At 35.9% G+C, this 15,227-nt stretch overlaps 1 protein-coding gene across 1 annotated transcript in view; it reads left to right on the plus strand.

Moving 5' to 3' along the window:
• TTC27 (tetratricopeptide repeat domain 27) overlaps window positions 1–15,227 on the plus strand; it is a 133,558-nt gene that overhangs the window by 98,682 nt on the left and 19,649 nt on the right. Inside the window, exons 12-14 of the mRNA XM_075496118.1 lie at window positions 764–886; window positions 7,072–7,299; window positions 14,055–14,153. Of these exons, the coding sequence (XP_075352233.1) occupies window positions 764–886; window positions 7,072–7,299; window positions 14,055–14,153 (450 nt within the window). The remainder of the gene's footprint in view (window positions 1–763; window positions 887–7,071; window positions 7,300–14,054; window positions 14,154–15,227) is intronic.

Genomic DNA, 15,227 nt, shown 5'->3' on the forward strand with positions numbered 1-15,227 from the left:
ATTTTAATCTCCTCTTAAAAAATAAACAAAAGACCAAAGACAACTTTTCAAAGTCATGAAAACATACCTCATTTATTTTTAAATTAAAAAGATTACTCATTTATTTTCATAAGTACACTGAAATAATAGCTGAATTTGAAATAACAAAGAGGCTGACTTATCTGTGAGGAAAACTCAACTAGGCAGTTGAACCTGAACTCAAATCCAATATTGACTTGACTAAAAACTAACACCCTTTGGCAGTGGCTGTTTGGGACAGTGGTTTCTCATGAGTACCTAACAAAATTGTATCAGAGCCTTTCTCTCCATCTGTGTTTGCACAGGTACAGATTACTATGGCAAAGCATTGTTAGAAGAGGCTTTAATGCTCTCCTTCAGCCTCTGTTTCCCACTCTTAGCATTCCCAACATCCTGCTGCAGCTGCTCTCCAGCTGCATGGTCCATACACCTCATTTAAGGCGTGGAACTTCAGCTCTGTCAATTCATCCTTGCCATGTCTGTTTCCATTTTTGCATTATATTATAAACTAGTTCAAAGTAATACTGACATGAACAAAAGTCAAATCAAAACAATTATTGCTCTATTGATGGGATTTTTTGAAGTATATACGTTGTTTGAGGCTCCAGCTTGACGTTTCAAGAGAATAATTCCATATTTTCTGTCTGCTTCTTGTTGATGTCAGAAATGCCTCTAACATCTTTTAAAAATGTAAATAGTATTTACTTACCTATTTTCAGTTACCTGGAATTTCTTATCTTTCCAGCGTCAGCTTGCAAGCTTACTCTTTGAGCTGGGATGCACCAGCTCTGCCTTACAGATATTTGAGGAGCTGGAAATGTGGGAAGATGCAGTGATCTGCTATGAAAGAGCAGGACAGCATGGAAAGGTGAGAAAAATGAGTTTTACAGCTGAGTCTTGAAATAGGATCTGAAGTATGAAAGACTGGCTTGAGCTGTCAGTTCACTAATGACATTCACTTCTACAGGGGTGTATCATGACAAAAGTCTGTTTAGGAAAAATGGACACGACATACGAGTCTGTCATAACCTGTGGATGCTCAAAAAAAAAAAATATTTGGGGTAGTGACCACATGAGATAGAAGTTGGTAAATGAGAAATAAGTTAAGAAGCAAGAAGATTGTGATAGTGATTCTTGAAAATATTCAAGGAAAATTAACAACTGTGGATGCAGAGCAAGGTGTAATGTGGACATTTCAGGAAGGCTGTAGCAGTGATTCATGATGAGGTCTTAAAGCTTTGTCTGGAAGGGATATTAGTTTTCTTTCCCACTTGATTTCAAACTATTAACTGTAGTTTTTAAAAACACTTTAAATAGAACAGCATCGGTGCTTGATGTATTTAATTACCTAATGTTAACAAACTCAAATTACAGAATCAAACATTTGAGACAAGAAGTGGCGTAAGATTAAAAGGCTTTATTTTGTTAAGTCTATGTTGATGTTTTCCTGAACTTCTCTGTCATTTCTTTAACACTGCTGCAGCTACATGTGATCAGCTCCAGACAAAGACAATTTAAAGCCATCACCTAATTCTATGTATCGGTGGCAGAATTGTTTAAAAATACTGGTAGCAGGCTGTAGCAGCCTTCCTATTGTTGATTATTTTGCTGTTACTATTAGAGCAATGGTAGGAAGATTTCAGAAAATGATACCTGGAAGCAGTGCCTACTTGTGTGTAACTTCAGCTGTGTTCTCTTTCTGGTGCAATCTCTCACATATAAAGACTGTAACAGGAATTTATGCTATCAAGCATTGTTTTCAGAATTTATATAGCTTACAGAAATACTCACTTTCAGACAAAAATATGTTTTTTCTTTTCTCCCCTATTCTCTCCCTCTGTTTGGTATATGGTAACATTAAATATATGAATGTAGGTATGCCTTTATGAGGAAAAAATCACAAAGACTATGCTTAAACTAATTTAAGCTTACGGAATAGAGAGTTATAACTTCAATTAATAGAAAAAATGCAGAATTTCTCATACTTACATATTTTTTCTAATTATTGTGCAGCGATGCCTAGATTTTGGTCATCATAAACTGACAGATATGTTTTGCTGGCAAATTCTGTGTCACATTATGCATGCCTTGGGGATAGTATGCTAATATCCCAATCTTTTCAGTACACTGGAGAAATAGAGGTCAATACTTTCCATTTCCTGGAAATGCATTCTGTCCTACTTGCATTCACAAACTGCCCTTAGGGAGTTATGAAAATGGTACTCGGAGAATAGGGCAGGATATCTGACACAGGAAACTGCTTAGAAATGCTTTCAGAATGAGGGTTTGTGCTGTGCTTTGAAAAACAGAAAATGCTATATAAGTACTAAGTAACAGTAGTGCTGGGAAAAAAAGCTAGCTTCAGATCAAAAAAGCCAGAAAATTAGAAACATTTAGCTGTACAGCAAGGGGAGTGACTATTTGTGCTCCTTATCAGAAAGCTTTCAGAGCATGAACTGTTTGTATTTATCAAAAATGTTTTTATGTTTTTAAACATGGTAGTTACTCTTTTAGAAATGCATGAGAATCTACTAGAGCAATGTGTTGTTCAGTAGATGTTCATGTTGTTAAAGAACTTAGCATACATGTGCCCAAAAGAACAAACTCTATTTAATAAACTTCTGCATGTTTTTCACTCACAGATGCTTTTATATAGAAAACCTGAATTTAAATACTGAAAAATCTAAGAAAACAGCCAGATATCAGCAATATCAATCCATTTGATGGGTACTTACTCATCAAAGTAATATGTTCCTTCCTCCTACTTTTGAATTATGCACTGACAAAGAAACAGAGCATGTAGATAAGGCTATGCAAAGCTCCACATTACGCACTTGGGAAATATATAATTCACTCAGTTATAACAGGGCCAGGTAGCAGTTACAAATTTTGCAGAGTAAGATGTCACTAACATTTAGCAAACTTATTTGTGGATCTTTTACTGTTACTAGATATGGCTCTATACTCGTTTCATAATCTGAACAAAGTTAGTAGAAACTGGTATCATAACATGAGTCAACAGAAGAGTAACGGAGAGCCAAGCGACGAGCAAAACAGGGCACAGAACAAAAAAAAAAGTATGATAAAATCTGAATGCACGGTATGTTGATAGTTGCTGTGGCTTTCTCATTCCAGTCTTTTACTCATTGTATTCCTTTAACAGACTTGTTGCAAACGCAGACACTAATCTCCGTGTGTGTAGTGAGAACTGGTGTTGGAAAGTGTCCCTCTCCCTTCTTTTAATTGTGAGGGGGACCTAGAGATCTCGAGAGTATTATTTACATCGGACAACTTTATTTGGTTAAGGTGTGAGAGGCCTCTTCAGCCTCACCAGAAATGGGTAATACACTAAAAATGGTTCTATTTCCTTGCTGAAGAAAAAAGAAAGGATAAACTGGAGATGTGAATTTTCAGTTCTTCCAAATGAAGTGAGGCCTTCCTCCCTTGCAGGAGGTCTAGAGCATGGTAGCTGCTGACCTTTGATAAATTCATGAGATCTACCTTTTAGCATCAGTCTGGTATTCCGTCTTACAACCCTTTTTTCAGCCCTATCCCTGTTCCATCATCTCCTCAGAGTAAACAGCATGGTACAGTCTGGTTTTAGACCAACTTACCCAGCAATCCACGTTCTACAGAGTTATTTTTCTTGCCATGACATGACACAGATATCTCTAAAACATTCAAGCGAGGAAACACAATTATGGTAAGATCTCAGAAGCTCACCTTTAAATTCAGGAAATGCTTCTCAGATGCAAAGTCAAGTAGTACTAAACTGATTAGTGCATGAGATCATTCAATAACTTGATTGATTTCCACTACACATCATGACTGATGTAGAAGGCAGGTAAGCTCTCCTGGATGTAGCTACAAAATTGAGAAGGAGGAGTAAATGGCTTGCCTGAGGTCATGCATGAAATTACAGGGAAGACGAAATGAAAACTGAAGAGCTCTCGTTTTCTCTCACTACCTCTTTCCATGCTCATCTGTTCTGCTTCTTCATGCTACTTCTCTGGCAGCCTAGCAAATAACATGCAAGCAGAAAAGATGAAAGCATTTTAGGAAATACTTTGAACTAGCAAAGGAATGAATTGTCAAATAATACCACTGGTAGATCTGTGAAGAGTGAGGCTAATAGGGTCTTTTAGGAAATAAATAAAATACAAGCATGGGAACACGTGGATGGGACAGCAAGTGGAAATTTATGGTTGGGAAGCCAAATGCAGGATGAACCTTGAACTTGGTTTCCAAGAGTCTCTGTAGTGAGTAATAAGAAGGCACCACCTTTTATTTAAAACAGAACCCTCTTTACTGACTGTGGATTTTTGTGAAGCACTGGTTGTTTAATTCCTGTACCAACTGTAGTAGTCCAGAAAGCAAGATAACAGCCTAAATCTTTCTCATGTTTAGATAAACTGACTTTTGAACTGAGCATTGAATTCCATCCATTCTGGTGCAGACCATTCTGTGAAAAGCAGTGTTGTTATAATTAAATCTGTTTCAGTCAGCAAGGGTTATACAGCTTCATTTTTTTCTTTTTATGTAACTTTTAATTGATAATTTTCTTATCAAAGCTTATTTAATTTAGATATAATTTTTAGTTATAAAGCACGCAAATTAATCTAATATCTGTTTAATGGGTAAGAATAAATGTCTAGTGGTACATTGCGTGAGCTGTGTGGAAAATGTTTCTTGATAATATTTTTTGTTGTTAAGAGAAGATTTGCTTTTTGCAGAAGCAGGGTTCTTATCAAAGATTAAATGTGCATTTTTGAAAATAGTTTACTACAAAGTTAGGAGAAAGGAATATTTTCCTTCACAAAAACCTAGGCAAAATGAGAAATCCTGTTCTAAAGTATTATGTGGTTTTGTAGAAGACAAATAACAAATGTTTTGAGAATACAAATTTTTTTAGTTTGTAATTATGATCCCCTTTAAAGATTTTAGCCTTTAAAGATTTAAGTAATAAAAAGGTTAGTGACATGCCAGAGAGGTGATCAGATAGCTAATCAGATGAAGAAAAAGTCAAACTTCTGCTTATTCTCTGTTTTATCTGTGTGATGAAATATTTATGTTGGCAATGAATTCTTATAAGCTTAGACCAGAACATGATGTTTTTATGCTCTTAAATGTGAAATGCAATTAGTGAATGGCTGGCTTTCTAGTCTAGTGTATGATTAGTACTATGCACTGTCACAGAATAGCAATCTGAGCTTGAGAGTGCCCTGCAGAGGAAGAGGTAAAGCAGCAGCATGCAAGGCACTTTTCACCTCATAGCTGCTGTTCACACAGCAACACTTCAGTCTTCTTTCTTTATCTGATGGGGAAAAATCCCTTACCTTTTGGTGCCTAATGTGATTACTGTGATGATAAAGCACCCAGTTCTCTCTGCTCTAGAAAAAAATCATCTTAAAGATCTATTATTAATATGTGTTCCTTTAATCTTGTCATAGCAACTAATGGAGGCAGCGAAGGGAAAGTAAACTGCCCTTTTACCAAACCCTCTGCAAGTGCAATCTTCTTGTTAGGTGAGGTTTTCTAGTGCTTTGACTAGGCTAATTCTAAATTTTAAGTAATAGTTTATTTGGCTTTCTTTGGAGAACTGTTCTATAGGCACTTAAAAACACTTGCCATTAAGTTATTTTCCTAATATTCAGCCACTAATTTTCTTCTTAATGGGATTCCATTTTTGCTAGTTTAAAATCCCTTTAGAAATCTAAACAATACATCCCTTCTTCACATTTGTGCACTTCAAGTATTTGTAGACTTTTACTGCTACTTTATTTAACAAAAATGATAGTAAGAATGAAGTGTTAAAATTACTATACATTAAATATTTCAAAACAAAGTAAAACAAAGTCATTTTTCTAAAGACGATTTTCAGACGGGATCAATGAATTTTACTGATTGGAGGAAGAGGAGTAAGAGACACTATCCTCTAGAGATCATCTGAAGGGCAAAGAAAACAGTTCTTATAGAAACAAGAAAAGCAGTAATAATTTAAATGCAGAGATGAACTCAGCTTTCCTTTTAGATAAACTAGCTATGATAGAAGAATGACTAGTGTTACAATGTCAAACTTTAGTTCTGTGGTAGTCTGCGTCGAATCTTTCTTGGTTCAGATGCTTTGAATAGATCTTTTCTAATAGAAAAATTATACTGAGCTGAATTATGTATGTTACATTTTTGCAGCAGGGGACTGAGGTAAGAGTTTGGTCTGAACAACAGATCATCTGTCCAGTGTATTTATCTTTTCAAAAAGCCACAGAAAGCAGACTATCTCTTGTTTAAAAGAGAAACAATAATTTTATTGTTAGAGTGAGATAGTGACCCGGAGATAAAGAGCTTTTGAAAGTTGGTTACAGCCCATAATACATGTCTGGGAGACCTAGCTTGTGTCGTCTTTTCCATAATGCTGTATATATTCTGAATATATTTTATCTCAAAGATTTAGATAAATTTATAACTTCTGCATCTTATGTAAGAGAGTAGCATTTCCAAAACCAACAGTATGAAAGTGGATACGTCTTCAGACACAATAGAATGGAAACAACTATTTTCAGAAAAGAGCAATTAGAGAAAAAGGAATGACAGTCATTGCAAGAGTACTTATTTGGATTTATAAAAACCACAGATTATAAACTATTAGGATTGCACATACCTTAATGGTGCTGGTACTGCATTGCTATGAGGTAAATGTAGGTTTCATGTCCAGGACTGATATTTGCTCTTGGGACAGAATACACACCTAGGATATAAAATGAGGAGCAAGCTGCTTCTTGTTTTAATGGGTACATTTCCCTTGGTGCATTAAACCAAAAGCCACCACATTATGTTGATGTTGAACATATGTTTTTCAAGGACAGTTTGGAACCAGATTCTCTCTAGACTTTATCTTTGATGCCGTGTTGGATCAAGATACTGTTCCCTTACTATCCCTACTTCTTAGTCTTCAACTGATGATTGCAAGGTGCTAACATGGTATTTGTACAGGTAGGCGAGGAACTGAAAATAAATCGTCCCATTACGTGCTGATTTCTCTTTGTTCTTTAACAGGCGGAAGAAATACTCAGGCGGGAGCTAGAGAAAAAGGAAACACCAGGATTATATTGTTTGCTTGGTGATGTTCTTAAAGAGCACCAGTACTATGACAAGGCCTGGGAGCTCTCCAGGCACCGCAGTGCCCGTGCCCAACGCTCCAAAGGCCTCCTTCATCTTCGCAACCGGGAATTCAGGGAGTGCGTGGAGTGCTTTGAACGTTCTGTGCAGATCAACCCTATGCAGGTTGGGAAATGATACACATATGGCTTTGTTTTAGTTGGTGTGTTCAGTTTTGAATGATGACACACTTTTTTAAAAGGCGAAATGTCAAAGTAACAGCTTATTGCTATTCTTAGCATATTTTTTACCATGTACTTGGAAGCCTGGCTAAAAATGGTAGCATAATGAAATGAAGACATCCTTTTGCATTCAGGTCCTTGCATGCAGCTAAGTCTTTGCCTGTACAGCTCTTCTATTTCAAAGAGACCAAGCCATTGAAAATTAATAATTGTCATCAAATCATTAACAAGTATCAAGCAAAATACTCATAAGAAGAACACTGTACACATTTTAATGAAATGATCCTTTTGCCTTGTCTGTTGGCTTTGAATTACAGAGTCTAATCTCTGTATTTCACAGAAATATTTTTCAAATTTTCTGGTCTGTCCTGCTCTGGAGTCACTGAGAAGCATTGTATTACACTTATGATGACAGTAGCTTTTATTACAGTAATGCATCAAAACTGAAACCACAGTCAGAAGAGTTCTCTTGATGAAGCTGGGTATTTTGACAGATCCTTTGCAAGCTGTTCTGCAGACAATTTTTGTAATCTTGTTTCACTTTCTCAGCCACTATATCCCATCCCAATAAGGTCCACCCTGTGAAAGGTCTTGAGAATTTAAAACAGCTTTGTGGTTGTTTATGTATATAAATTGTGCTCTTCATAGCCATTTGCAGGTCCACGTGAAAGTAAGATATTCATTCTTGCCCTCCAAAGAACACTGCCAAAGCTGCTGTTTTGAGTTCCACATAACTAGCTGGACTTCTGCTGTAGAAAAATTTTAAAGGCCTCCAGCCTTTCAAATCTTATATCCTGAAACTTTTTTGTATTTCAATGACGTATTTTTATTCCAGTGAATCAGAGTCCTGTTTTTATTCAAGTGAACTCCAAGTAACTTATACACACCTTTAGAATGGAAAGCACAATGAACAAAAATGCTTCCCTTGTCTTTCAGTTCTCTTACTGACTCGGGAAATGCCAACAAATATATATTACTCAGACAGGAACCTTACTGAAATCAAGAGGACTCCTGGATAATAAAGGGCTGCAGAAGATAGCCTACAGAGCTCTAAACTGAGAAAGGTTCTGCTGAGATGCTTTATTATTTTGTGTCCTATCCAAAGGAAGCTTAAAATGAAAGGCAATCCAAGAAAAATAGGCCAGTCCATATAGGCAAGTGAACATTTCTTCCTCTTGTTGCTTAGGAAGCTCTATTTAAGATTCAGATTAATTGTTTCAAACAAATCTATTGAACAAATGGATAGTGTGGATTGACATACCACTGTCTTCTAAAGTCTATCTGTATTCTGTCACTACAGAAATGGATTGTGTCCTATTCCAGGATGTCTTGTGGACAAAGAGCGGAGAGGAAGGTGATTCTAGATGCAAGGACTTTAATACAATGAAATATTCATTAACAAATTGTTCCCAAAATTTTGAATAATTTATCAGGTAAACAAGGACTCCTTATTACAAAGAAATTCTTATTTTTTTGTGGTTATCAGAAACCTTTTTGGAGGAAAGGATTTTTAGACTGCAGCAAGTGATTCCCCAAAATATCTAATGGATAAAACCATTCTCTGTCAACCCTCCTTTAATCTTGTGTACTCTTTGGCCAACTAGTTAAATTTGGTTGAGGTCTCTGAGGGTAGGTCTTTGCAGTATAAGCCAACCACCATATTAGACTTTGGAGAATCCACAAAGGAGTGAAAGTCTTACAGTTCAAATATGTCTTAAACTCGTCTTCATTAGCACTGCTGCTCACAGAATTACTTGTTCTAGTACATGCCTAGTGGATGGCAGATGCATTTCTCTTGCACTTTCACTGCGAGCATCTTGCAAGGCTGGACTGAGGCAATTCCAGAGATCAAAAAGCTTATGCAGTCAGTTCTCCAGTGGTCAAAGTCTGTGTAACAAAACTTACGTCTTGTTAAATTACAGATTTGTTAGTTCTTGTGCGGAACTATATCCAGAGAACTATATGGTTCTTCATATCCAGTTGCTTCACATTTGAATTTACCAGAAATAGAGTGTTCACAGCACCTTTTTTGTGCCCACACCGTTCTCTACCATGTCACAGTCTCCAAGAAAAGAATAATCCTCTTTTGTGCTAGACTATTTGGCTCATAACTTCTCAGGCTAATTTTCTTGGGTGTGAAGCAAGACAAGTGATCTCTCTTCAAATTGGGAAAACAGTCACACTTTAGAGCTCCGCTTGCCATCAGCTACACCTGGAATTTAAAGTTTTGGACAATGCAATGAGAGCCTTATTCTCAACAATTCTGCTTCTCATTCATCTTGTGATAGTAAAAGTAACTTACACAAGAGTTGAGCTAGAGTCTGTCATTGGAAAAGATGATAAAGTCTCCATACTTACTTAAAACTATAGTACGTTCTGTCAGTGTGGTGTGTTCAAAAGAAACTGAATTATAAGGGAGACAAATAATGCAAAAAAAATGAGTAATTACAGGGTACTCAGCTAGGATTTCACTCAACTAGAGCTCTTAAAATTTTATTGTAATTACTAACTCCAAAGGCTAATTTTGCTCTGCAGGGTATAGATCGTTTCTAAAGTAACACTGCTGTACTCCTAAGAGTATTGTACTGAAGAGTTTACTGGATTCTGGGGAAAAAAAAAAAAACCAACCCTATATGTATTTGCCATATGCAAATAGTAGAAATTTAAAAATGCAAAGAAGTTTCTTCAGATATATGATTTGGGTTTTTTCTTTTTAAATATTCATCTATACTGTAATTAGGTTATTTTAGAACCATATTCACACTAATATGAGAGAATTGTTTAGACTTTCTTAAAGTATTTCAAAATCACTTAGACTTACTAACGACTTGCCTGGAAATTCCTGATGGCAAGTTTTAACAAAGAGTCCAAGCCTAAATTATCTTCCTTTGCTGGTCACTGTCTTCAGTTTTGGAAAGAATAAAAATTTACAGCTCATTTTCATGTGTTTTTCCAATCAGTAGCGACATTTGAACCTCTAGCCAACACACTTTTTTTTATTTCCAAAAAAGAACTTTAACCTACTTCCACAAGCCTTGACAAAAGTCTCTTTTGAACTTTGGGCAAAGTTTTCCTTATGTTACCTTTCAGTCAGGCACTTTCCTCAGAGCAGTTGTTACATCAGCCAGTGGCATCAGCAGATTTCGTGCCCTCCCCAATAAAAAGGGAATTCTTACCATTCTTTCCACACAAAATGGCTTAAGTCCATTCTTAAACTGTATCCTAAATATATTATTAAAGAGTCACTGTCCTTCTTATATTGTGGAAGAAATTCACGGTCCCTTTCCAGATATCTAAGGGATGATAAAATACCATTTCATTGCTATAGTAGATCAAAGGTAATGAACCTTGGTTTTTTGTTTGTTTGGGTTTGGTCTTGGGGTTTTTTTTACACAGCTACCACGTTTTTCCATTTAATCTGTCAGACTTATTCTTTTGTAGCTTTCTTATTTGTCTAGCACACCAGCTTTTAAAGTATGTCCTCTTATTCTTAATAATCTCCTTTATTTTTTTTAACTGTTATGATTGTCTAGTCTTTTTAGACCCTTTTTGAAAGACAATATGCAGTTGCTCCAAGCCTTGAAATGTCTTGTCTTTAAATGTTTCAAGTCTTCTGCAGACCTTTACTCTTTCAGTTGCCCCTTTTAGTTTTTAACATAGCTTTTCTATTTTAAGTAGGTCTTAAATTTAACATCCTCTGTATTAAATGAGTTGCCTTTGTTCCTGAAGGACTAGTGACTCTAGATACATTACAAAGTATCTTTTGTATGGTAACATTTTGAACCTGATCATTCACACTGGTCAGGATCAAGGTAAGTACTGTCTTCTGACTAGCTTCTTTATATCTAAACAAGTAGCCTTGGAATTGCATCCATTATGGTATTTACTAAACTATGATGAATAATTGAAATCTCCCTGTATTTTCTGGGATTTCTACTTTCACAGCCTTCTGATATCCCCCAGTATCTTACCTTCTCCATTTTAGTCAAGTGTTCTGAGATACAGTTTTTATACTGCTTTTTTACTGAGGCCTGAAACTTTAATCCATACCAGTTCTGTTGTTCATTTACACAGTTATTTTCTATATGATTGATGCTGAAGTTTTCTTTAACATATGGCAACATTCTTCCATCTGCGTGACCTATTCCATTTTCTTTATACTTTTTGCCTCCATATCATAGCATCTCAGCTCCTTGACTTAATTCCCACCCCAGAGACTTTTCATCTCACTCTTCTTGTCTGCTAAAGAATCGCTTTTGGACACCTTTCCCAACCTTCTCCATCACATCCAGTTTTCACATTTTTTCCGTTCAGTTGAAACCTTCATACGTAGTTACTGCTAGGCAAAATATCTTGTTTCAAATTATTAAGAAAAGAAAATTATTTACCATTCATTGCAGTCACTGTATGATTTTTACTAGCTACCTGCTCATATAGCTTTTCTCCACAGAAGTAAAGAATCATTTTACTTTCTCCTTGTGCTGTAACTTTTCCTTGAGAAAGGAGTTGACAAGCTTAAGCATTGGTAAGCCAGTTCCTGAGAGATGTAGCTGCTTACCATCAGCCTCAAAAAATTAAAATGGTAGAAGTTTCAAATCAGATTCTGGAAGGACAAGCTCAGAAGTGAAACTGTGCTGCTGTTACTCGTTAGAATTATAAAAATTGCATTTATTGTTTTTCTCTCACCCTTTACAGAAGCACTGTTTAACTTGTATCCTGAGCTATAAAGTTGGAGCTAGCCTTCAATTTCATACTTGATCAGTCCTCGTCTCTACGCCCACTTTTCATGTCCAGAAAGTTATTGATCTAGAAAGAAGAGAAAGGGGAGTTAACGAGGTAGCAGCCATGTGGGAGTGCTGGACTTCTGGAAACTTGATGGATAAAAGAGGCTTAAAAAATGAGATTGACTAAATGTTTATTTCCTATTAATTTTGCCCTCTGAGATTTGGGAAACATTGTTTTTTCCTCGTGCGCAGTTTCTTCTTTGAATGATGAGTTTAAAGATCATGAAAGGTGACAGGCTGACAATGCTGAAAAGTAGATTTTCATGTTTGCCCAGGCCGGATGTAACTGACAGTTCTGTCTTCACCTATTAATACATCCGTATGCTCTGAGTATCAGCCATCCCATGTACACCCCCAAATGCAAAAGGATATCTTTATTGCCAAGCTTGTTCAGTTCTTGATATCATGAAGACTGCCCACCAGGGTGCCAGATCTGACAGGGATGAATGTCAAACATTTGTATGCTGGGATCTAAATTTTGAAGCAGATTAACTATGAACTCTATAGCAGGTATAGCAGGTTAATCCAGTTGTAGCAGACATCTTGCTTTTAAGGCTGGGTCTCAGAGACAGAAAAATGAGACTGATCTGGAGAGAACTGCAAAAATATCTGCTACAGAGTTTGCAGTTACTCAGTAGAGATAGAAGCTCCTTGCATATGAACCAACAGCTTTATCCTCAACCCTGTAAAATCCCTGATTTGTGAATGTTTCTTAAGGTAACGTTTTTGTGTTTAAATAACCATTATGGTTTCCTACGAAGAACCTGAGTTATCAGACTTTCTTGCTTCAGAACTAGTACCCAAAACACAAGAGGATATAAAGATTAATCAGACATCTTGAAAAGTAATATGTTGTTGTGCAATATAAGTTAGAGTTAATGTAACCTGTTTTTCCATCTTCCTCTTCCCAACCTTTTCCCTCTCTCAAAAAATTTTCCAAGAAAACCTATTTATGTTTCTTACCTTGGCATTTAGAATGGAGAAACAGCTGAGCTTATTGCAGTAGGTAGTACTACCTGGAATGATTTTGCAGCACATTATAAAATGTTCTGTTTGATTTTGACTGCATATATTTAAACAGCATAATGCTGTCAGAAAATGTTCTGTGAATGTACTTGGGATTTCATACTCTTCTGAATTACAGAGCTTTTCTAAAAGGTAGTACTGCTTAACTTGCAGCTCTTTGAGAATTAACTGTGTGGCAAATCAGGAACTTGCTATTGAAGAGCTATGAGAATACGTATTTAATTTTCTGTAATTTATGCCTGTATCTGATATTATTTGAATCTGTATGGATGAGAAGTATTTGTTTGTAACAACTAAAGACTTACAATGCAAGATTATTGAACTGGTAAAGTTCTGTTCTCTACGCAAGGCATTATTTAAGTACATTTCTATCTCTAAACGTTGCATTATAAACTAGAGAAGACTGATATTCTGACAAGTAGAAAGAGCTATAATTTTGAAGTGTTTGTGTTCAGTTATTAGAAATGTTTCTTGTAAAATGTGATTTCCTTGAAATACATTTCCTAGTATTTACCATTTGACCTAATTGCAATACTATAAAGTGAATGTGGATTTTTCACAAGTTAAAGCAAAATATGCAAACCTCTAAATAGCTATCACTTTCTTCTCTAAATGAAGATGCACTGTTAAAGAGCACTTCACATATGGTTACATGATCTTTATATAGTCAACGCCTTTGTTTATCCATATTTATTAAAACTTTGAACCTAAAGTTTTCCTATATTCTGCATGCAGGAGATTATTTATTCCAATGCAATACTATTATGATAGCTGAAAATCAGGTTAAATCAACAGTAGTATGTGTTTGAGCATCCAGGCAAAATTATTTCTTTTGTGCAGAAATATGTATGTGTGTATATATATGTAATAATCCATTTTTTCTCTCCAGCTAGGTGTATGGTTTTCCTTGGGCTGCGCATACATTGCTTTAGAAGGCTACGAAGGTGCTGCCAAAGCATTTCAGCGCTGTGTGACATTGGAACCAGATGTATGTACTTTTCAACAACTGATTCAGATGGCTTATCTAAAAGCAACAAGGATGTTTTCATTATAAACATGCAAAGCAGTAATGAAAAACTTGTTTAAACCTTAGCCCTTTGAATAAATTAAACTTGTGCGTGAAGGATATATTTTTGTCATGAGGCATCATAAAAATACTTGCCCAATACTTAACTTCATCCAAGTATGCGTGCATGAATGTTAAAATATGTTTGAGCAGAAATTCCTTTATGCTTGCATACGTTGCTAAAACAGAGAAAAGGGAATGAGTAGACTGTAAGGAGTGCTAAAGAGAGAGAGAAAACAAAAAAACTAAATTAAAATACTTACTCCTCTAAGTAATCAAATTCTCCTGAAAAAAAAAGTCAAATAAGTGGTTGTATGACAGGTAAACTTGTAACTATATAGTTCATGAGCACAGGGAGAATGGAGCTTGTTAGCCAGTTCTTCAGGATGCACGGGGCAAGCATGTGTACAATATTGCCATTTGAGTGTGACTGTGCATTGAGGTACCAAAGGCATCAGCTGGATTACCTCTCAGGAATGTACTGGCAATACTTTTGTCAAAAGGCCTGACTGCCAGCATGTTGCTCACTTAGAGTTAATGCCACCTACTTGACAGAGGCTATTATTCATTCTTTTCTCTTGGGGAAAAGAATGAGAGAGCAATGAAAGGTGACAGAGTATTCTTTTTTCTTTATCAATAAAATTAAATAACTTACTTGAAAAAAAATTACATACAGACAACCCTGTATTTAACTGGAATTTTTACTTTATATATTAATTTTTTTTTGTTTCAGTATAGTAGATTTACTTCCAAGTAGATACTATAATTTTCAGTTATCTGTCTGGGGCCTGTACTTGATTGTATTCCTATGAACAAGCCAACTGACTTCTCAGTGGGTTATGTGGTATTTCTTTTGTGAGTAAAGGATGCTGGGCTGGCTCTTAGTTATGGAGGCAAAACCTATCTTTAGACAATGATCTGCAGCAACAACCATTTTCATTAATTAAGCCTCAAAAAGGTTTCCCAACATGATTCAAGTGCTCCTTAAGCCTGAGG

This window comes from Mycteria americana, chromosome 3 (genome assembly GCF_035582795.1).
Source record: "Mycteria americana isolate JAX WOST 10 ecotype Jacksonville Zoo and Gardens chromosome 3, USCA_MyAme_1.0, whole genome shotgun sequence".
Lineage (NCBI taxonomy): Eukaryota > Metazoa > Chordata > Aves > Ciconiiformes > Ciconiidae > Mycteria > Mycteria americana.